This window comes from Phyllobates terribilis, unplaced genomic scaffold (genome assembly GCF_046119375.1).
Source record: "Phyllobates terribilis strain yellow unplaced genomic scaffold, ASM4611937v1 Scaffold_3__8_contigs__length_932513732, whole genome shotgun sequence".
NCBI lineage: Eukaryota > Metazoa > Chordata > Amphibia > Anura > Dendrobatidae > Phyllobates > Phyllobates terribilis.
Genome location: NW_027362763.1, coordinates 677,132,765 through 677,157,941, shown reverse-complemented (window position 1 = coordinate 677,157,941; position 25,177 = coordinate 677,132,765). Strand labels below are relative to the sequence as shown.

At 47.2% G+C, this 25,177-nt stretch overlaps 1 protein-coding gene across 1 annotated transcript in view; it reads right to left on the bottom strand.

Annotated features, from left to right (window-relative positions):
- Positions 1-891: 891 nt before the first annotated feature.
- Positions 892-25,177, bottom strand: part of LOC141258612 (EH domain-containing protein 3-like) — a 36,423-nt gene continuing 12,137 nt past the window's right edge. The window contains exons 3-5 of the mRNA XM_073673573.1: positions 7,844-8,256; positions 3,316-3,480; positions 892-2,411 (exon numbers count right to left, since the gene is read on the bottom strand). Coding sequence (XP_073529674.1) covers positions 1,884-2,411; positions 3,316-3,480; positions 7,844-8,256 — 1,106 coding nt within the window. The 3' untranslated portion in view covers positions 892-1,883. The remainder of the gene's footprint in view (positions 2,412-3,315; positions 3,481-7,843; positions 8,257-25,177) is intronic.

Here is a 25,177-nt window from a genome sequence, read left to right as displayed (position 1 = left end):
ATCTATATTCATGTGGATAGAGATGAGCTGCAATATCTGACATGGCCATGGTCAAGAGTGGCGCTATTTCTGGGGTTGAAAGCTAATTTGTGCTCGAAATGTAAATGGTGAGGGATATAACAAAGCTTACAGGAAAGTGAACGGAGCCGAGAGCTTGAAGCTTACATCTATAAAACAAGTCATACGCTCAGCAGAACGACATACAGATTTCTTGCTCTGTGAACTATTTCTTATAATCTCCTTTTAATACTTAATCTTATAGAGTTTTAGCTGTTCTCATCACTAAAGTCCCCCATACACATTAGACAATATCAGTTGGATCGTCTGTCAGTCTAATGTGTATGGAGTCCCATGATAGGTGATGTCGAGGGAGAGAAGGATCTGGCACATCGGATTTCCAGCAGCCGATCCATTTGTTCTCCGAGAGATAAACCGCCACCAGAGAAGTTCTCTCATGTAGTCGGCAGGAACTCTCGGCCAAGTGTCCCTGGGTTTGCGGGAATCGGGAAAATTGTTTGGCCGACAGCTATATATTGTGTATGGGGGGTTTATACTGGAAGCAGAGCGTTTTTGCTTGAACCGATAATCCACTAAGTATCAACATGAGTGGAATAAGGCACCATGTGCCTCGTGCCTTGGGAATGTCACTAACTAATTCTTTGTAGAGTCTAACAACATAACATAACATAGCTGCTCCACATCAATTCACAACTAAAACTCATGGTCCTCAAATGAAACCCAGTAAGACTTCTTAGAGTATCTGTCTTCTAAAGTTTTGCCTTCTCATCCAACTATCATCCTCACAGGAGAGTCAATACTACACGAGCATCAATACTATATCCTAAAGGGTTAATGTGAGGGCTACACAACTATTACAGAATTGGACCTGCCATATAACACTCTGTCCAAACGACTGACAAGATCCCTACAAAGTCTCCACAATTCTGACCTCAGAAGGTTACAATTCACATCAAACTTCATTCCCAATTTCCTTTGACATTCAATTTTTTAGCAATGTCAATGGAATTTGGGCTCCCCTAACAATGGGTGAAAGTCAAATGATGTTGGGCACCAGGCTTTCCATGACGCAAATAGTTAAATAGCCGTACCCTCAAGGTTCAAAAATACAAGGGATTTCCCCCTCTATTAATCACTCCATCCCACGATAAAAAAAAACATCAAAAGGTTCTCCACTATTGCCCCCTTAAACCCAAGACTAAAATAGGTCTACAACAGACAGAAACCATCAAAAAGTTCTCCACTATTTCCCCAAGACCAAAGTATGTCTACAATGAACAGGAGCCATCTGGAACCATGAAAAAGTTCTCCATTATTGCCCCCTCAGACCCAAGACCAATGTAGATCTACAATAAACAGGAACCACCTGGTACGTCTATTTATGATGAATCAACCCGTGTAGAACGTGTCTGGTAACTCCAACCTTCTTGGCCAGTAGAGTCACAATCCTTTAAAGGAACTCACAATGAAACATCACATTCAGTAAAACACACATACAAGACATAAAAACAGCTAAAACCGATTTGCATAACACAAGGCTGGAGAACAATACAACGAGGTATCTGGAAAGTAAAGAGAATTGCGGAAGCAAGATACAATGCAACACAGGTCCGAGAGCACGTTACGTCCTCAGGGTCTTTTTTCCCTTTATTTTTTGAACTGTTTGTCTTCGGTAAGTAAAGGTGTGCACAAAGGATCGAGGATTAGCTTCTGGTTAACGGTTAATAAAAGCTCAATCAGCATCTTGATAGGATATATCGTGTTAAATCAAAATGCCTCAGCAGGCCCACTTCACATTAATCGTATCAACTTGAAGGAAACTCTGTTACTTCTCGGCTCGCCAACACTTTCAATGTTCCCCAGCTTCACTCGGTCACCTTCCGCTTGGAGGGTGGAATTAGATGGCAAGGAATTTCATTTGGAAGCTCGTGGCCTTCTAATTTCACCTTAATTAGGTGGTTGGCTAAGGCAAACTCCTCATCGTCCAGCAGGCCATCTTTATCTGTGTCAGCAAGCTTCCAGATCTTTCCAAGAACAGTATTAGGCAGCTTGGACTTGACCATCTCCTTCTTGGCATTGGCACCAGTGATTTTGCCATTGACAGGAGACAAAGTGTAGAAGATCTCGTCGTACATGGGCTTATCTCTAGCCACTACCCAGTCCACATCATCAATCCCTTCTCCTGCCCCTTCTTCGTAACTGTGTCCAAAGGGACCATTCTGGGTACCCTCAAAGGCACCTCCTTTCACCATTTGGACTGGTTTTTGAGTTTCCTCTTGTCTAACCAGCACCATTAAGTGGGCAATGTCATGAGCCAGCATCTCACCTACAGTCTCCAGAAGCTTATTCTTCAGGGGCTGGAATTTGTTAAAATCTTGGGATTGTAAGAGATCCTATGTAAGAAAAATATAAAACTTCCAATAAAAAAAATAACAGACACACAGTATTCCATCAATTATTCTTCACTTTACTACTCAATGTTACAGATTAATCTGCTTTTGTAGAAGACAACACTCTCAGGAGGTCCTGGTTCTCCTTATGGAGATCTAACTGGTGTCTAGGGTGTTACAGGCAAGCTACCTGGGAAAAAGTATGCAAATTAGCTTTCCTCCAGAAGGATAGAAAAATTAACTCACTAGTGCCACCTCTAGGTAGCTACTTTGTAAGCCATAGTATAACCCATTACAAAGCTTTCACACATTAACCGGGTTATCAGTCAAACCATCATATGTAGACAAGGGAGAGCCAAGAAAGGATGAGAGATTGATGGAAGAGAATGCCAAAGTAGGGCAGAATTATGGCCGAAGTCTTAGGGTGAGAAGGTAAAGACGTGACTAAAATAATAGAGGGGTGAAGATTATGGGAGGTTGTGCAACATGGTGGTTCACCATCATGAGCCTCAACAACCCAAAGAGTAAAAGTCTAGAGGGGTCATTGGAGTAATGTCCTTGGTACACAGTGTTAGACATGACCAGACGAAGAGAGATTTCATCAGTGGTTGGGTTTGAAACTCAAAGAGAAGGGAGGTCAAGAGAAAATAATTGTTGGGAGTCAGGCTTCTAGCCCCTTTGCTGAACAGCTCATTGAAGGGACCCCCAAGCGCCCCAACTTTCTCAAAATGCAAAAAAAGTGTAGGAAAACGCACAAGGAAAATAACCACTGAACTAAATAATACCCTGTTTTAACCCAAGTCATCATCTTTCTAGTGGTCCATCCCTCTACTCTCAAGGTCCTTCAGTATTGGATTAGGGTTACTCTAAAGATGTCAGGATGGCCGGGCAGGGTGGTCTACTGTACCTGCATCTTCTTCAGGTTGGGGAAGTCTCCTGGAGAGATCTGATGTTCTCCTTCAATTCGACCATAAATCTCCCCTAAAGTGCCAATTAACTCTTTCTTCTTATTGTCCTTTCCAAAGACGGCTGACATCTCCTTCTTCAAGGAACTGATGATGTACGTGTGGACCTGAGGGTAAAAAAGAGAAGATCAAACTTGAATTATGTGACATGTGTAATTAACAATGTATCTCAGGTGTAACTACAAAAACTCCAGTCATTGGGCAAGTGACAGTCCAGAACACCTAGTAATCAACCAGACTACTCTTAAAGGGGGCTCCAGACTACATATCCAGACTGCTGTTATAGGGGGATCCAGACTACACATCCAGACTGTTGTTATAGGGGGCTCCAAACTACACATCCAGACTGCTGTTATAGGGGGGGGGGGCTCCAGACTACATATCCAGACAGCTGCTATAGGGGGGCTCCAGACTACACATCCAGACTGTTGTTATAGGGGGCTCCAAACTACACATCCAGACAGCTGTTATAGGGGGGGGGGGCTCCAGACTACATATCCAGACAGCTGCTATAGGGGGGCTCCAGACTACACATCCAGACTGCTGTTATAGGGGGGGGCTCCAGACTACACATCCAGACTGCTGTTATAGGGGGGGCTCCAGACTACATATCCAGACAGCTGCTATAGGGGGGCTCCAGACTACACATCCAGACTGCTGTTATAGGGGGCTCCATACTAGACATCTAGACTGCTATTATAGGGGGGCTCCAGACTACACATCCAGACTGCTGTTATAGGGGGGCTCCAGACTACATATCCAGACAGCTGCTATAGGGGGCTCCAGACTACACATCCAGACTGCTGTTATAGGGGGGGCTCCAGACTACACATCCAGACTGCTGTTATAGGGGGGCTCCAGACTACACATTCAGACTGCTGTTATAGGGGACTCCAGAATACACATCCAGACTGCTGTTATAGGGAGGGCTCCAGACTACACATCCAGACTGCTGTTATAGGAGGGCTCCAGACTACACATCCAGACTGCTGTTATAGGAGGGCTCCAGACTACACATCCAGACTGCTGCTATAGGAGGGCTCCATACTAGACATCTAGACTGCTATTATAGGGGGGCTCCAGACTACACATCCAGACTGCTGTTATAGGGGGCTCCAGACTACACATCCAGACTGCTGTTATAGGAGGGCTCCAGACTACACATCCAGACTGCTGTTATAGGAGGGCTTCAGACTACACATCCAGACTGCTGTTATAGGAGGGCTCCAGAATACATATCCAGACTGCTGTTATAGGGGGGGGCTCCAGACTACACATCCAGACTGCTGTTATAGGGGGGCTCCAGACTACACATTCAGACTGCTGTTATAGGGGGCTCCAGACTACACATCCAGACTGCTGTTATAGGAGGGCTCCAGACTACACATCCAGACTGCTGTTATAGGGGGGCTCCAGACTACACATTCAGACTGCTGTTATAGGGGGCTCCAGACTACACATCCAGACTGCTGTTATAGGGGGGCTCCAGACTACACATCCAGACTGCTGTTATAGGAGGGCTCCAGACTACACATCCAGACTGCTGTTATAGGAGGGCTCCAGACTACACATCCAGACTGCTGCTATAGGGGGGCTACAGACTACACATCCAGACTGCTGTTATAGGAGGGCTCCAGACTACACATCTAGACTGCTATTATAGGGGGGCTCCAGACTACACATCCAGACTGCTGTTATAGGGGGGCTCCAGACTACATATCCAGACAGCTGCTATAGGGGGCTCCAGACTACACATCCAGACTGCTGTTATAGGGGGGGCTCCAGACTACACATCCAGACTGCTGTTATAGGGGGGCTCCAGACTACACATTCAGACTGCTGTTATAGGGGGCTCCAGACTACACATCCAGACTGCTGTTATAGGGAGGGCTCCAGACTACACATCCAGACTGCTGTTATAGGAGGGCTCCAGACTACACATCCAGACTGCTGTTATAGGAGGGCTCCAGACTACACATCCAGACTGCTGCTATAGGAGGGCTCCATACTAGACATCTAGACTGCTATTATAGGGGGGCTCCAGACTACACATCCAGACTGCTGTTATAGGGGGCTCCAGACTACACATCCAGACTGCTGTTATAGGAGGGCTCCAGACTACACATCCAGACTGCTGTTATAGGAGGGCTCCAGACTACACATCCAGACTGCTGTTATAGGAGGGCTCCAGACTACACATCCAGACTGCTGTTATAGGAGGGCTCCAGAATACATATCCAGACTGCTGTTATAGGGGGGGCTCCAGACTACACATCCAGACTGCTGTTATAGGGGGGCTCCAGACTACACATTCAGACTGCTGTTATAGGGGGCTCCAGACTACACATCCAGACTGCTGTTATAGGAGGGCTCCAGACTACACATCCAGACTGCTGTTATAGGGGGGCTCCAGACTACACATTCAGACTGCTGTTATAGGGGGCTCCAGACTACACATCCAGACTGCTGTTATAGGGGGGCTCCAGACTACACATCCAGACTGCTGTTATAGGAGGGCTCCAGACTACACATCCAGACTGCTGTTATAGGAGGGCTCCAGACTACACATCCAGACTGCTGCTATAGGGGGGCTACAGACTACACATCCAGACTGCTGTTATAGGAGGGCTCCAGACTACACATCCAGACTGCTGTTATAGGGGGGGCTCCAGACTACACATCCAGACTGCTGTTATAGGGGGGCTCCAGACTACACATTCAGACTGCTGTTATAGGGGGCTCCAGACTACACATCCAGACTGCTGTTATAGGAGGGCTCCAGACTACACATCCAGACTGCTGTTATAGGAGGGCTCCAGACTACACATCCAGACTGCTGTTATAGGAGGGCTCCAGACTACACATCCAGACTGCTGCTATAGGAGGGCTCCAGACTACACATCCAGACTGCTGCTATAGGGGGGCTACAGACTACACATCCAGACTGCTGTTATAGGAGGGCTCCATACTAGACATCTAGACTGCTATTTTAGGGGGGCTCCAGACTACACATCCAGACTGCTGTTATAGGGGGCTCCAGACTACACATCCAGACTGCTGTTATAGGAGGCTCCAGCCTACAAAGTCCATTAACATATATATTTCTGATCTTCCACCACCAGGGCGGCGCGATTGTTCCATCACTTTCCAGGACACAGATAACATATGATGTCCGCTTCCATTAAAAGGATATTTTGGATTTATTAGCAATGTACTATTCCGTACTTCACACAAGAAAACCATCACGCTATTTAGGTCACTGCACTAATAGGGCAGAAATCCACGGCGGGCGCAGGAAATGCCAGACATGAATTACATCTCAATGGACTTCGCTTCCAGTACACAAACTGCAGCCTTAAAATAGAGCAGCTCCAGCTGGTTACTATTAAAAGACCAAACTCCAAACACATCACCCTGAGAAGAGTTTAGCTGGAGAACGACAGTGTGAGGGGAGGATCACAAATAGTCTGACTACATTTTAGATTAAAGGTGCAAACCCCTGACCCATCAACACCAATTTAATGTATAACTAAGGTTAAAAGGGTATGAACACTTTTGCAGTCAAATTATTATTTTTTTCCCAGTATAATGAAAAATTTATCTTAACTTCACAGTGGTTATTTTTTTGTGTATACAGCTCCCATGAAAAGCTTTGTGTTTTTATGGTTACAGACAGCAAAAAAAACTAACAAACAATTGCAAAGCTAGAAGGAATAGCTAAAACTAGAGAAGACAGAGAAAGGATTCAGAAGGATCTAGAGGAACTTGAACAATGGGCAGCGACTTATAAAAAAATATTTGACAGGGAGAAATGCAAGATTCCACATCTGGGCAAGAAGAACAAAAATTACATCTACAAAATGGGAGGAATAGAACTAAGCAACAGCACGTGTGAAAAAGACTTGGGTATACTAATAGATCACAGACTGCACATGAGTCAACACTGTGATGCAGCAGCAAAAAAGGCAAACACAGTTTTGGGATGTATTAAGAGAAGCATAGAGTCTAGGTCACGTGAAGTAATCATCCCCCTCTACTCATCTGGATACTGTGTCCAGTTTTGGCCACATTTTAAAAAAGACATAAAAAAACTGGAGCAAGTACAGAGAAGAGCTACCAGGATGGTGTGCGGACTGCAAACTACATCCTACGAGGGACGGTTAAAGGATCTGGACATGTTTAGCTTGCCACAGGTGGCCATGATAGACGATGAGTTCTCCTTCAATGGAAGTCTTCAAACAGAGGCTGGACAGACATCTGTCTGAGATGGTTTAGTGAATCCTGCATTGAGCAGGGGTCTGGACCAGATGACCCTGGAGGTCCCTTCCAACTCTACCATTCTATGATGATGAACAAACCTGCCGTTTTGGATGTGACAAGAGTAGAAGACGCAAAAGAAATAAAGATAAGTGAAAACTCCCATCAGAGGTAGATTTGATAAGAACAAGGAGACCATAAATGTCATCTCACCTTTGCCAGTCGGGCTCGTTTGATCAAGTCATTGAGTTTTCTAAGTGCTGTGTTACGTGGAAGGCTCTGCCTGTCTCTGAACAGATCCTGCTCCTCTGCCTCAAACAGTTTGCGGTTGTCAGGAATGAGCAGCGGGTGTGACCAGAAAGATCCGATGTAGACCCTGATCACCTCCGGAGTGTTGACAATTTTCCCCAAGGACCACATAAGAGCGCCGTAAACCCTCATCAGCTGCTGGGTCTCTATCTGATCCGCCTTGTTTAGGACCACGCGCATTTTGTCCTCGTGGTTCTTCAAGGCTTTGATGACTTCTGAGAACTCATTGGAGATGTCCAGCTTGTGGGCATCAAAAAGCAGAATGATGCGGTCAACTCTTTCGGCAAACCATTCTAACACTGCTGCAAAATCATAACCTGGAATGTCGAGAGTAAATTACATTGTTATACAAGAAGCTGGTCAACTGAGGGCTGTGATGTCATCTCTTAAAGGGAATCCATCAAACTATGTACAGTACAGACCAAAAGTTTGGACACACCTTCTCATTTAAAGATTTTTCTGTATTTTCATGACTTTGAAAATTGTACATTCACACTGAAGGCATCAAAACTATGAATTAACACATGTGGAATTATATACTTAACAAAAAAGTGTGAAACAACTGAAAATATGTCTTATATGCTAGGTTCTTCAAAGTAGCCACCTTTTGCTTTGATGACTGCTTTGCACACTCTTGGCATTCTCTTGATGAGCTTCAAGAGGTAGTCACCGGAAATGGTCTTCCAACAATCTTGAATGAGTTCCCAGAGATGCTTAGCACTTGTTGGTCCTTTTGTCTTCACTCTGCGGTCCAGCTCACCCCAAACCATCTCGATTGGGTTCAGGTCTGGTGACTGTGGAGGCCAGGTCATCTGGCATAGCACCCCATCCCTCTCCTTCTTGGTCAAATAGCCCTTACACAACCTGGAGGTGTGTTTGGGGTCATTGTCCTGTTGAAAAATAAATGATGGTCCAACTAAACGCAAACCGGATGGAATAGCATGCCGCTGCAAGATGCTGTGGTAGCCATGCTGGTTCAGTATGCCTTCAATTTTGAATAAATCCCCAACAGTGTCACCAGCAAAGCACCCCCACACCATCACACCTCCTCCTCCATGCTTCACAGTGGGAACCAGGCATGTAGAGTCCATCCGTTCACCTTTTCTGATTCGCACAAAGACACGGTGGTTGGAACCAAAGATATCAAATTTGGACTCATCAGACCAAAGCACAGATTTCCACTGGTCTAATGTCCATTCCTTGTGTTCTTTAGCCCAAACAAGTCTCTTCTGCTTGTTGCCTGTCCTTAGCAGTGGTTTCCTAGCAGCTATTTTACCATGAAGGCCTGCTGCACAAAGTCTCCTCTTAACAGTTGTTGTAGAGATGTGTCTGCTGCTAGAACTCTGTGTGGCGTTGACCTGGTCTCTAATCTGAGCTGCAGTTAACCTGCGATTTCTGAGGCTGGTGACTCGGATAAACTTATCCTCAGAAGCAGAGGTGACTCTTGGTCTTCCTTTCCTGGGGCGGTCCTCATGTGAGCCAGTTTCTTTAAATGAGAAGGACTGTCCAAACTTTTGGACTGTACTGTATATGTACATGTAACTCTTTCATCGACATGTCCAGCAATACCTTTACATGGCCCGTCTGAACCTTTGTTACTGAGAAGCTAGTGCTTTAAGTGATATGCGATTGACATGCAAATGAAGCTGAAGAGCTATGAAAGATCTGAAGCCTCTGTCACTCCAGCTCTATTTCCACTCTCCCACTGCTTGGCTGACAACCTCTATACTGTGTGACTTCAGTCAAGCAGGAGGCAGAGGCGCTGGGTGGGGAATAGAGCTGGAGTGACAGAGGCCTCAGATCTACCATAGCTCTTTCTCAGTAACAGGGGACAGGCTGGCCATGTAAAGGTATTGCCAGGCTTGAGATACATGTGCATATAAATAGTTTGGGGTATAAAATCCTGCTGACAGATTCCCTTTAAAGAGATCCTCTACCTAAACATAATTGTTGTTTATATTTTATTATTATTGTTGTTATGAGAGTAAGAAATAAATATTGGTTAAGTAATACTGATCCTTCACAGAAACCATCTGTTAATGGATCTTTTATTCTTATTATTTACAGAACTGTGCAAAACTCTTAGGCAGGTGTGAAAAGAATGCTGCAAAGTAATAATGCTTAAAAAATAGAAGTGTTAATAGTTTATTTTTTATCAATTAACAAAATGTAAAGTCAAAGAACAAAAGTGAAATGTAAATCCCATCACTATCTGGTGACCGCCTGTCGCCTTCATCAATCCTTCTCAGTCTCAGATATTAAAGATACTCGGCAGGAGGTTGTTCCAAACATCTTGTAGCACTGACCCCAGATCTTCTGTGTATGAGTTTTGTGCAGATCCTTCATGTGATTGCAGACAGGCTGGATGATTTTGAGATCAGGGCTCCAGGGCCAGATCGTCACTTCCAGGACTTCTCACTCTTGATGACATTGGCTGGACGTTGGGGGCTGTTGTCCAGCCGCAGAATAGATCTGGAGCCAAATCAGGCACCGCAGTGACTGGAGCCTCAGGCTGAGAACCGTGATTTCCCTATATAGTGCAATATTGTGTAATTGCATTATATAGTATAAGTGATCGAGCGATTGCAAGTTCAAGCCCCCGAAAAAGACTGAAAAAAACAACAACTTACAACTCGTCCAACAAAAAAAAAAATAGCCCTCAAATGGCTGTGTCAGTGGAAAAATAAAAAAGTAATAGCTCCTGGAACAAGGGGAGGAAAAACTAAAGTGCAAAAATAAAAAGGTCCTGCGTTGTTAAGATTTAAAGTGGTTTTATAAGAACATCTAATTGGTGTTGCAAAGATAAGAAATAAATATTTCTTAAGTAATTGTGAGATGGAAACCATCAACAAGCTGCTGTTGATGTATCTTGTATCCTTATATATGGCACATTATAATGTCCAGTCCTGCTGTGTATTAATGTGGGTCTGATAGATGTTCCTAAGAAACCACCAGACCAACATAACACATAGGTAGTAAGTAGTAAGGATAGCATATAAATATGGGGTAAATAATTCAGATACGTTTGCTATCTGGAATCCATCAGCAAGCTGCTGTTGTTGGAGCTTTTATTGTTATTATGTATGCCTAGCACATTCTGGTGTCCTGCTGTGTATGGCTGTTGGTCTGGTGGCTTATTATAAGTTTTAGAGACAGCCGGGCAGCTTCCTTACTCTCATAGATTTCAATGGAGACAGCAGAGTATGTGAGGCCACCTCTGCATTGGGTCTTCTATCTGTGACTGCCGTCCACTACTTGGGTGTACCCCCTCTAATATCTCTTCCTTAGGGTCTCAGACGGTATCCCTCCAGACATTTATGGCATGTCTTCTGCCTGAAATTGCAAAAACCTCTATAATACACCCTCTTCCCCCCATGTATGTACAATTTACGTTATTAATATGTTAGCCAGACCAGTTCAGAATAAGAATACAGAAAAACCATAAAGAGGTCCGTCATCAGCAGTTCACCTATTTGCTGATGTGTTTCAGGTCCCCCAAAAATTGTTTTCTACGCTGTAAAAAAAAACAAAAAAGCAACAAAATCAAGTAAAAAAAAAACTACTGGAGATGCAGATGCTGGATTCTATATCTGCAGCCTAGAGCCCATGTTAAATCGATTTACTATGTGTAGAAAAATAGTTGAAGGTATAAATTAACTTTTAATGCAAATTAAATGGTAAAGGGTTATTTCCATCCAAAAATGTTTTGGCATAATCTACAAAACATCATTCTATGTCTATATTGGGATTATAACATACAGATTGACATATCTCCTCATAGACATAGAGGTAAATAATAAAACATTTCATGCCTGCAGCCACCACTAGAGGGCGCTTACTACATGATTAACTATCTTTATCTATGGTGTAGATATGGTTGCTCACTATGATGGGCTAGGCTTACAGCTATTTTTTATGGTACTTTATAGTATGAAGTGCAACTCCGGAGGACAAACTTTTGCTTGGAATTGAACCCCCTGCAAATTTCATTTACCAGAATATTCACATCGACACTTCTGATATATTACTTAGGTGGACAAGTCCTTTAAATGTGTCAACTAGTCACATCCCAGTAGGTTTGTTGGTCCTGATGGTTTTGGGCTCATGCCGAGGACACACACAGTATGTTTCCTGTGCTGCTGGTCATCAGTGAGGCAGCTAGCTGGGTGACAGAAGGGGGGGGTAGAGGGAAGAGTGCCAGGGAGGCTAGTCCTGATCTGGCACACCCCAATAAGTTTGCAAAGTTGGTAGATGAGGGGGGTGACGGTACAGGGGTAGCACTGCTGCAGCAAGGCATGTCCTCTGAAAGCCAGAGGAGTGTCAGCTCCAGTAACGAGGGAAATAGGAGAGCAGGGCAGGCCAGGCAGGTGCTGGTAGTGGGGGACTCAATTATTAGGGGAACAGATAGGGCAATCTGTCACAAAGACAGGGATCGTCGCTCGAGTCCGGCACATCGCTGATCGGGTTGACAGATTACTGGGAGGGGCTGGTGAGGACCCAGCGTTCATGGTGCACATTGGCTCAAATGACAAAGTTAGAGGTAGGTGGAAGGTCTTTTAAGATGATTTCAGGGAATTAGGCTGCAAGCTGAAAGCAAGGACCTCCAAGGTGGTATTCTCTGAAATACTACCGGTACCACGCGCCACGCCAGAGAGGCAATGGGAGATTAGGCAGATAAATAAGTGGCTCAAGAACTGGTGTAGGAAGGAGGGATTTGGGTTCCTGGAGAACTGGGCCAACTTCTCAGTTGGCTACAGACTCTACGCTAGGGACCGGCTGCACCTCAATGGGGAGGGTGCAGCTGTGCTGGGGGAGAAAATGGCTAGAAGGTTGGAGGAGTGTTTAAACTAGGGATTGGGGGGAGGGTATTCATTTTATAGGTGGGGAAGATAGTGCAGATAGTGACCTGGGCACAAATAAAGAAATTGTGGGTGGGGTTAGAACAGTCAATAAAGTAAGAAGGAATAGAGGTACAGAGAGATATATAAAATGCATGTACGCTAATGTCAGAAGCCTCACCAACAAAATAGAGGAATTAGAATTAATTTTGTTGGAAAATAATGATGACATGGTGCGGATATCTGAGACATGGCTGGACGAGAGCAATGACTGGGCAGTTAATTTACAGGGCTATAGTCTGTTCAGAAATGACCGCACAAACAAGCGAGGGGGGGGGTGTTTGTTTATTTGTAAAATCATCCTTAAAACCCATATTGCGGGAGGATATATGTGAAGCTAATGGAAATGTAGAGTCCCTGTGTTAGGAGGGCGGTTGCAGACAACTTTAATAAAATGGAACGCAACCGACCCTGGGGTCCGCGATGCAGTCTGGTGGGCTGCTGCCGAACACTTTCCGGGTGGAAAGGAAAGCAACCAACTTAAATGAGAACCCTTCCGTGTTATAGCACACGGCAACAGGTATAGCGGTACGCTCTATCTACGTTAACCGCTTAAAGAAATTAACCCTTCAGTGTTAAAGCACACGGAACGGGTAATGCGGTACGCTCAATTACGTTAACCGCAAGGATGCTACACAGTAGGAATTGGCGCTAATGTGTGGGTGAGATTCCCGCTGGGTACACGTGCACTCAGCCGGCGTGCTACCGGTCTGAGAAGACACGCTCTAAATAGCTTACAGGCGGTGTCGGGAGTACGGCTGTCTGCAGACGGAACGGGGTGTAAGGCGAACCCCCTTGTCTGAGACAACTGTCAGCCTAAGCTACCTGCCTCCCTCCAGCTAAGGCTGCCTACCCCAGCTAACCTGTCAGCTTAAAGGTTTGGCTCTTCAAGGAGCTCAATAATAAAACGTGCTCACCACAACTACTAGCTCAAATGATCTGAGCGCGCAGCCATGTTTGTGGGCGGGCCTTTTAAAGACTAAGCCCTGCCCAGCGATGTGCCATTGGTGACGTTACCCGTGGACCAATCAGGCGATGCCAGGTCACTGGGTCAGGTGGGTGCCAACCCACCAATCATGATCTGCCAGGTCACGGACATGCTCAGTGCGGCGAATCCTGGACTTAGACTCCACAAGCCCTGTCTCCGTCGGCAGCCTATGCTTAACACTGCTAGGCACAAACACCTGGGAGACAATCTGCACGGCTTGTGGAGCAGCTAGGCGTTGGGGCTGACAATGATGCTGAGCAGCATCAGCCCTGGCTGGCCTGAAATGGGAGACCACAGAAGGTCCTGGACCCATTTCGAATCCAGCCACAGACCGACGCCTAACATCCTCTCCACTTGACGCTCATTTTCCTCCATGAGCCGGGGGGCTAGAATGTGGTCCACCGGATCACAAAGAGGATTCACGGAACCGTGACCCCTCCGGTGTACAGGGTACCCCTTTTTAATGCGGGGAGCAGCATGACAACAAGTGACAACCGGTTCTCTATGTGTGGAATCTTTCACGGGTGACAGATGGAAAAGACCCGCCGGTCTCTGGTGGAAAGATTTATCTCTCGCAGTGACGGGACACGCGTGAACAAAGTCCTTGACGTCCTGACGCCACCGGGGCCACCAATAGGAGCGTTGAAGGAACTTAGTGGTACGTTTGACCCCCAGGTGGGCTCTGAGCTTAGGGGCATGAGCCCAGGAGAGCACCATATTCCGTAGATTAGGGGAAACAAACGTCCTCCCTGACAGAACCAGGTTGGAGGACACTGCAGCCACCCTCTCCTCCTGACAGTTCTTTACGACATAATCTGAAAAGACCCGAGTCCTGGAGACAGACAAGGAATCTGTACCGGGTGTCGCAATGATAGGAGGATCAGAGACTACCCTCCGGGTGACTTTGACCAAACACTGAGATGCACAATTCTCATTCCAAGAAGAAATTGTCCCCGTATTCCAGTCAATGTGTGGAGTATGATAACGTAACCAGGGGAGACCCAATAACACCTCGTCTAATCCACCGGGAATAATAAGAAATGAGATATCCTCCCGGTGGCCCTGAGGAAATGACATGGTGAGAGGAATCGAATGGTGGGTGATTTGTACATCCAGGAGTGGACCATTGGCAACACTAATGTTCATTGGTCTAGAGAATAACTCAACAGGGATGGCATGTCTCTGGGCAAATGTAGATGATAACAAATTGCCATCAGCACCAGAGTCCACCCACGCCTTGGCAGTAACTGCAGAATTACCAAAGGACAATGTCACATTATAAGATAATTTGGAGGAAGAAGTCCCGGAATTTAATACACCTCCTCCAACGGTGGTAAGGCCTACTCGTTTTACTGACTGCTTGGAACCCTTATTTACGGGGTGCTCCAAGAGATGAGCAGGTCGGGAATGAGAGGGACTAGACTCAGTCTGGGTTATATCCATGGCCTCAGGCTCCGGGTCGAGAGTCTTGGGTTTGGGTCTAAAGATGGATTGTGCCAACAGATATTGAGGACTGGCAACCTCCAGCTCTAACTTGTGTTCCGCATGACGCAAGTCTATACGGTCAGTGAGAGATATTAACTCCTCTAGAGAGGCTGGAATCTCTCTGGTAGATAAAGCATCTTTAATATGCCCAGCCAGACCCTTCAAGAACACCGGGATAATCGACCGCTTAGACCAATCCAGTTCAGCCGCTAGGGTTCTGAACTGGATGGCATAGTGGCTGGCGGTGGCCGAACCCTGGACCAACGCAAGAAGCTTAAGAGCCGTATCATGTGTGACCTGAGGACCCAGGAAAACACTTTTTAGGGTCTTAAGGAAAAGACCCGCATTTACTACGACCAGGTCGTTCCGCTCCCATAGAGGAGTAGCCCACTCCAGAGCCCTGTGAGAAAGTAGTGAGATGATATATCCTACTTTGGCTCTTTCGGAGGGGAACCGTGCCTCCATCATTTCCAAATGAATGGAGCATACATTAATAAAACCCCTGCAGAGTTTACTATCTCCAGAAAATTTCTCTGGGAAAGCAAAACTGGGTAATGGGGCACTTGCAGTGGTTGCAGTATTCACCGCTGTCGAGTTAATAATATTGGCTGCAAGAGTAGCTGCCTGGGTCGCTACTGCAGTGATATCAGCGACCGGGACAGCTTGTTCCAGAGATTTAAGTCTGGCATCCAGTTGCTGTATAAACCGCTGCAGTTGTTGATTGTCGGCCATGTTCGGCAAGACCCTGGCGCTCAGATACTGTTAGGAGGGCGGTTGCAGACAACTTTTATAAAATGGAACGCAACCGACACTGGGGTCCGCGATGCAGTCTGCTGGGCTGCTGCCGAACACTTTCCGGGTGGAAAGGAAAGCAACCAACTTAAATGAGAACCCTTCCGTGTTATAGCACACGGCAACGGGTATAGCGGTACGCTCTATCTACGTTAACCGCTTAAAGAAATTAACCCTTCAGTGTTAAAGCACACGGAACGGGTAATGCGGTACGCTCAATTACGTTAACCGCAAGGATGCTACGCAGTATGAATTGGCGCTAGTGTGCGGATGAGATTCCCGCTGGGTACACGTGCACTGAGCCGGCGTGCTACCGGTCTGAGAAGACACGCTCTAAATAGCTTACAGGCGGTGTCGGGAGTACGGCGTCTGCAGACGGAACGGGGTGTAAGGCGAACCCCAATGTCTGAGACAACTGTCAGCCTAAGCTACCTGCCTCCCTCCAGCTAAGGCTGCCTACCCCACCTAACCTGCCAGCTTAAAGGTTTGGCTCTTCAAGGAGCTCAATAATAAAGCGTGCTCACCACAACTACTAGCTCAAATGATCTGAGCGCGCCGCCATGTTTGTGGGCGGGCCTTTTAAAGGCTAAGCCCTGCCCAGCGACGCGCCATTGGTGACGTTACCCGTGGACCAATCAGGCGATGCAGGTCACCGGGTCAGGTGGGTGCCAACCCACCAATCATGATCTGCCAGGTCACGGACATGCTCAGTGCGGCGAATCCTGGACTTAGACTCCACAAGCCCTGTCTCCGTCGGCAGCCTATGCTTAACACTGCTAGGCACAAATACCTGGGAGACAATCTGCACGACTTGTGGAACAGCTAGGCGTTAGGGCTGAAAATGATGCTGAGCAGCATCAGCCCTGGCTTGCTTAAAATGGGAGACCACTGAAGGTCATGGACCCTTTTTGAATCCAGCCACAGACTGACGCCTAACACCATTTGGGTGGAGATAAGGGGAGGGGAAAAAATAACAAATTACTGATAGGGGTTTGTTATGAGTCTCCAAAAATAATGGAAGCAGGGGAGAATATCTTTATAAAGCTAATAGATGATGCAGCACCTCAAGGAGAAGTCATTATTATGGGGGGCTTCAACTACCCTGTAATACATTGGGGGACAGAAACATGTAGTTCAAGCAAAGGAAATAGGTTTTTGACTACTATGAGAGACAATTACCTTTCACAACTGGTTCAGGACCCAACAAGAAGGGGGGCACTGCTAGACCTAATATTAAACAATAGGCCAGACCGCATATCAAACATACGAGTAGGGGGTCACTTGGGTAATAGTGATCACAAAATAATACGTTTTCAGGTCACCTTTAATAAGATGTGTAGTAGAGGGGTTACAAGGACACTAAACTTCGGGAAGGCAAATTTCCAACGGTTGAGAGATGATCTCAGTGCAATAAACTGGGACGATATCCTGAGACAGAAAAACTACACAAAGCAAATGGGAGACATTTATTAGCATCCTGAATAGGACCTGTGCACAATATACACCCTATGGGAATAAACATGCTAGAAATAGGAGGAAACCACTATGGCTAAATAGAGCTGTAAGGGGCGCAATAAGTGACAAAAAGAAAAACATTTAGTGAACTAAAGCAAGTAGGTAGTGATGAGGCATAAATATAGAAAATTAATTAAAATTCTGTAAAAACCAAATCAAGGCAGCAAAGATTGAGGCAGAGAGAATCATTGCCAGAGAAAGTAAAAATAACCCCAAAATATTCTTTAACTACATAAATAGTAAAAAACTAAAAAAAGATAGTGTTGGCCCCCTTAAAAATAGTCTGGGTGAAATGGTGGATGAGGATGAGGAAAAAGCCAATATGCTAAATGATTTTTTTTCAACCGTATTTACACAAGAAAATCGCATGAGAGAAAACATGATTAGTGATGACAAGAATTCTCCATTAAATGTCACTTGCTTAACCCAGCAGGAAGTACGGCGGCGTCTAAAAATCACTAAAGTTGACAAATCCCCGGGCCCAGATGGGATACACCTGCGAGCAGGGTCGGACTGGGCTGGCGGGGTCCCGGGAATTTTCCCAGTGGGCCCCGCCCCCTGCTGCAGAGGAGAGGGGGAGAAGAGAATGTAAAAAAAAACCTGCGGTTTTAAGGGGCACGGGCCCTTTAAAAGCGCAGGCACAGTGTATGCAGGGACGCGCGCACGCGGCGTTCATTACCTGAACCACCGCGGTGCACGTCCCAGTGAAGCAGCTGGAGCTGCGCGTCTCCCTTTGCCGGCTGACGTATGACGTCATCGTCATGCGCCTGCTGTGAAGGAGGCGTGCAACTCAGCCGCCGGAGAAGGAGGACACCGCACGGGAGCGCTGGAAGGTAAGAAGTATCTATGTGTCTGTGTGTGTGTGTGTATATGTATATGAGTGGATGCAGAATGAGATGGGCCCCTGGCTGTACACACAAAGGGGGGCCCGGCTGGACACACAAAGGGGAGCCCTGGCTAGACACACAAGGGGGAACCCTGGATGGACACACAAGGGGAAGCCCTGGATGGACACACAAGGGGGACCCTGGCTAGACACACAAGGGGGGACCCTGGCAGGACACTCAAGGGGGAGCCCTGGCTGGACACTCAAGGGGGAGCCCTGGCTGGACACACAAGGGGGAACCCTGGCTGGACACACAAGGGGGAACCCTGGCTGGACACACAAGGGAGAACCCTGGCTGGACACAAATGGGGGAACCCTGGCTGGACACACAAGGGGGAGGCCCAGCTGGACACACAAGGGGGGAGGCCCGGCTGGCCAGCTGGGCAAACAAGGGGAGGGCCCAGCTGGGCACACAAGGGGGTGCCCTGGCCGGACACACAAGGGGGAACCCTGGCTGGACACACAAGGGGGAACCCTGGCTGGACACAAAAGGGGGAACCCTGGATGGACACACAAGGAGGAACCCTGGCTGGACACAAAAGGGGAACCCTGGCTGGACACAAAAGCAGGAACCCTGGCTGGACACACAAGGGGGGTGGCTCGGATGGACACACAAGTCGGGAGGCCCGGCTGGGCACACAAGGGGGGGCCAGCTGGGCACACAAGGGGAGCCCTGGCAGAACACTCAAGGGGGAACCCTGGCCGGACACTCAAGGGGGAACCCTGGATGGACACACGAGGGGGGAGCCCGGCTGGACACACGAGGGGGGGCTGGCTGGATACATTAAGGGGGGGAGCCTGGCTGGACACATAAGTGGGGGGAGCCTGGCTGGACACAAGGGGGGGAGCCTGGATGGACACCTAAGGGGGGGAGCCTGGCTGGACACATAAGGGGGGAGCCTGGCTGGACACATGGGAAAGGGGGGCAGGATGGGATATATGGGAGGGCAGGCTGGACACATGGAGGCCAGGATGGATATGTGGGGGGGGATGGATATATGGGGGGCCGGATATATGGGGGGCGGGGCAGGCTGGACACATGATGGCGAGGATGGATATGTGGGGGGGCAGGCTAGACACATGGGGGGCTATGATAAATATGTGGGGGGGCAGGCTCGATACATGTGAGCTAGGATAAATATATGGAGGGGCCACGCTGGACTTATGGGGGCCAGAAGGGATATATGTGGGGGTGTCAGGATGGATATATGCAGGGGGGAAGGGCAGGATGGATATATGAGGGGGCAGGCTGCACATATGGAGGCCAGGATGGATATATGGGGGGGCAGGCTGGGAACATGGAGGCCAGGATGGATATATTTGGGGGGCAGGCTAGACACGTGGAGGCCAGGATGGATATGTAGGGGGGCAGGCTGGACACATGGAGGCCAGGATGGATATATGGGGGGCAGGCTGGACACATGGGGCTTTAGGACGGATATATGGGAGGGGGCAGGCTGGAGACATGGAGGCCAGGATGGATATATGGGGGGGAAGGCTGGAAACATGGAGGCCAGGATGGATATATTGGGGGGGCAGGCTGGACACGTGGAGGCCATTACAGATATATGGGGGGCAGGCTGGAAACATGGAGGCCAGGATGGATATGTGGGGGGGGGCAGGCAGGCCACATGGGGGACTAGGATGGCTATATGGGAGGGGGCAGGCTCGATAAACGTGGGCTAGGATAAATATATGGAGGGATCATACTGGACATATAGGGGCCAGAAGGGATATATGGGGGGGTGTCAGGATGGATATATGCAGGGAAGAGGGGGCCAGGATGGATATATGGGGGTGCCAGGCTGAACAAGGGACTTAATTACTGTTTGGGGCCAGATTGAGGAACATACTTTATTAGTTTATGGTGGCCAGTGGGGAACATTATTATTTTAGAGTCCAATTAGGGACATTATTACTTCTGTAACATAATTTCCTTTTTAGGAAATTGTTTTCCATGGGATGGGACAAAACAGGGCTCCTGTTACTGTGCAGGGCGGCACTATATCGCTTTTTTTCTTCAACTGGTGTAGTGTAGATGACTCGCCCCCTGGGCCGTGGGGCACCCGGAGCCGAATCTCTCTGTGTAATGCTGGGGGTTGTAGTCTCCGTGGCGGCGACCCGGTTCCGTGGCTCAGGGCGGTCAAACCAGTGGCGGATCTGTTTATTTGGGTTTTGATGTTTAAGTGTCCGACTACGCCACCCGTGGATTGCGGTCACTGAGAACCGCAGCTGAGGGGCAGACCACTGAGGCTGATGTTGTGTGCGCAGCAGAGGGTAGTATAACTCCCCACGGGAGGAGTATAGCCTCAGGGCAGTGAGTGTAGATGATGGGGGTGATGGTGCGCGGGAGCAACAGTAATGACTCAGAGTCCAGTGATGCAGTCCAAGGTCTTTACTCAAAGTTTTACACTCCAAGCCAATTCTGCCGGCAATGGCTTCCCACGTCGTGCTGTGCTCACCAGGCGAGGGGCTCAGCCGACTCCCAGGTACCTTTGGAGTGCTTTTCAGAACCCCCTTAGTGTGTCCTTTCTCTGGCCTGTCGTACCCCACAAGTGACCACGTTTCTGTCCAGCTGCCTAGGGCCTTGGCGGGCAAACGTATGTTCCGTTTCCCTGGGTCCTATGTGGTGCTTTCCTAACGGGTGTAGTGAGGGGCTGTGACACGTGCAATGCCACAGCCTCCGGTTTCTAGCTGAGGGTAGTTGCTCTCCTCCACTAGCTGAGGGATCCGGATCCCTTACTTGGCCTGACCCCCTACTCTGGTAGCGGCGGGCGTATGGTGGCGACTGGCCCGTCCGTACCCCTGGGGTCCCTTCACTCCACTCCTGGAGTCTCCTTCTCTTCTCTCCTCTCTCCTTTCCAGGGCTCAGGCCTTGTGACTAGGCCTGCCCGCGGAGCAGAGCTCATACAGAGCCTCTGCTCCAGTCACTTCTCTCTAAGCTCAGCCCTGACTCTAAGATGGTGCCCACCTTATATACTCCTTTTCCTAGTGCACCCTGGATCTACTCTCCCCACCCACACACTACCAGGTTCCCCCTTTCTAGGTGTTCCCTCCCCACTCCAGCCAGGGACAGGGACTGTCATGCTCTCTTAGGAGCATATCGGTCGCCCTGTCCCCCGGAAATGTGGTGTAGTGCATGTGGGTGTTAGGGTCCTGTGCCACAGTCCATCCTTACCTGAAAGTGAGATATCACACCTCTGCGTGAGATGCAATACCTCTGTAGCGACCAAACCCTCGGGGCGCTACATAGAAGTCGGGGGGGAGTGGGAATATTCTCTAGAAGAGATCAGTTATTGATAACTGTGTGTTATTTTCTGCAGAGATGATTCCTGGCTGGAAGAAGTGATGGCCGTCTGTGCCAGACGGAGAAGAAAAGTGAAGATGAAGGACTTCACCTAGAGACATCACTGGTGAGTCAGTGTGTTACATGTACACTTACACTACACACGTGGTCAAAATTGTTGGTACCCCTCGTTTAATGAAAGAAAAACCCACAATGGTCACAGAAATAACTTGAATCTGACAAAAGTAATAATAAATTAAAAATCTATAAAAATGATCAAATGAAAGTCAGACATTGCTTTTCTGCTTCCACAGAATTTAAAAAAAAATTAAACTGATGAAATCGGCCTGGACAGAAATGATGGTTCTTCTTAACTTAATATTTTGTTGAACAACCTTTTGAGGCAATCACTGCAATCAAACGATTCCTGTAACTGTCAATGAGACTTCTGCACCTCTCGACAGGTATTTTGGCCCACTCCTCATGAGTAAACTGCTCCAGCTGTCTCGTGTTTGAAGGTTGCCTTTTCCAGATGACATGTTTCAGCTCTTTCTAAAGATGCTCAATAGGATTTAGGTCAGGGCTCATAGAAGGCCACTTCAGAATAGTCCAATGTTTTCCTCTTGGCCATTCTTGGGTGTTTTTAGCTGTGTGTTTTGGGTCATTATCCTGTTGCAAGATCCACACTGGGCAGCACATTTCTCTCTAGAATCCCTTGATAGTCTTGAGATCTCATTGTACCCTGCACAGATTCAAGACACCCTGTGCCAGATGCAGCAGACCAGCCCCAGAACATAAAAGAGACTTCTCCATGTTTCACAGTAGGGACAGTGTTCTTATCTTGATATGCTTCATTTTTCCATCTGTGAACATAGAGCTGATGTGCCTTGCCATAAACTTCCATTTTTGTCTCATCTGTCCATAGGACATTCTCCTAGAAGCTTTGTGGCTTGTGAACATGTAGTTTGGCTAATTCCAGTCTGGCTTTTTTATGATTTTTTTTCAACAATGGTGTTCTCCTTGGTCGTCTCCCATGAAGTTCACTTTAGATCAAACAACGACGGATGGTGTGATCTGACACTGATGTTCCTTGAGCTTGAAGTTCACCTTTAATCTCTTTAGAAGTTATCCTGGGCTCTTTTGTTACCATTCATATTATCCGTCTCTTTGATTTGTTATCAATTTTCCTCCTGCGGCCACGCCCAGGGAGGTTGGCTACAGTCCCATGGATCTTAAATTTCTGAATAATATGTGCAACTGTAGTCACAGGAATATCAAGCTGCTTGGAGATGGTCTTATAACCTTTACCTTTAACATGCTTGTCTATAATTTTCTTTCTAATCTCCTGAGACAACTCTTTCCTTTGCTTCCTCTGGTCCATGTTGAGTGGGGTACACACCATGTCACCAAACAGCACAGTGAGTATCTGTAGCCCTATATACAGGCCCACTGACTGATTACAAGATTGTAGACACCTGTGATGCTAATTAGGGGACACAACTTGATTTAACATGTCCCTTTTGTCACATTATTTTCAGGGGTACCATCATTTCTGTCCAGGCCTATTTCATGAGTTTAATTTTTTTTTAAATTCTGTGGAAGCAGGGTTGAAAAGCAATGTCTGTCTTTCATTTGTTCATTTTCATAGATTTTTAATTTATTATTACTTTTGTCAGATTCAATTTTTTTCTGTGACCATTGTGGGTTTTTCTTTCATTAAACGAGTGGTACCAACAATTTTGACCACGTGTGTATATAGTATATACAGAGCTCCTGTGTATGTCACTGGTGATCACTGTATTACCTATACACTATATACAGAGCTCCTGTGTATAATATCACTGGTGATCCCTGTGTTACCTGTACACTGACACTATTTACAGAGCTCCTGTGTATAATGTCGCTGGTGGTAATAACAGTGTTGTTAGTATTGTGGTTTGTATTCATGATCAGTATTGTACTATTTGGTCACTTTGAGGTGGTAATATATGGTCTGGTCATGGTGTGGCCATATTTGTCCCTTGTATGTGGTATTATTCGGTCACTATCTGGTGGTAATATGTGATCTAGTCATGGTGTAGCGATATTTGTCCCTTTTGTATGTGGTATTATTGGTGTTGATATAGTGGACTGTGTTGTGTATGGCGGTCATTTTGTTCTCTCTGGCTTTCATTATCACCTCTATGCTGACGACACACAGATCTACCTCTCTGGACCCGATATCACCTCCTTACTAACCAAAATCCCACAATGTCTGTCTGCTATTTCATCCTTCTTCTCTGCTAGATTTCTAAAACTTAACATGGACAAAACAGAATTCATCATCTTTCCGCGATCTCATTCAACCCCCCCAACTGACCTATCCATCATAGTCAATGGCTGCCCACTCTCCCCAGTCCGTCAAGCTCACTGCCTTGGGGTAACCCTGGACTCTGAACTCTCCTTCAAACCACATATCCAAGCCCTTTCCACTTCCTGCCGACTCCAACTCAAAAATATCTCCCGGATCCGCACATTCCTCAACCATGAATCTGCAAAAACACTAGTGCACGCCCTCATCATCTCCCGCCTTGACTACTGCAACCTCCTGCTCTGTGGCCTCCCCTCTAACACTCTTGCACCCCTCCAATCCATCCTAAACTCTGCTGCCCGACTAATCCACCTGTCCCCCCGCTATTCCCTGGCCTCTCCTCTCTGTCAATCTCTTCACTGGCTCCCCAGAGACTCCAGTTCAAAACCCTAACCATGACATACAAAGCCATTCACAACCTGTCTCCTCCATATATCTCTGACCTAGTCTCCCGCTACATACCTGCACGCAACCTCCGATCCTCACAAGATCTCCTTCTCTACTCCCCTCTAATCTCCTCCTCCCACAATCGCATACATGATTGCTCCCATGCTCCCCCCCTACTCTGGAACTCTCTACCCCAACACATCAGATTCTAGTCGACTGTGGAAACCTTCAGAAAGAGCCTGAAGACCCACCTCTTCCGACAAGCCTACAACCATCAGTAACCACCGCTCCACCATACCGCTGCACGACCAGCGCTACCCTCACCTGCTGTACCCTCACCCATCCCTTGTAGACTGTGAGCCCTCACGTGCAGGGTCCTCGCTCCTCCTGTACCAGTCGCCGTCAAATTGTGTTCAAGATTATTGTAATTGTTCTTGTATGTATACCCCTTCTTCACATGTAAAGTGCCATGAAATAAATGGCGCTATAATAAATAATAATAAATAATAATAATATTAACTAGGAAAATATTTTTTTCCATTAGGAGTGGCTGCCAAAACCAGGAATGGTTGATAAATGCAGAATTGGTGACTTGTTTCTATTAGCTCTTTCTCTGATTGTTCATCACCTGATTTTGGCTCCCACTCCTGA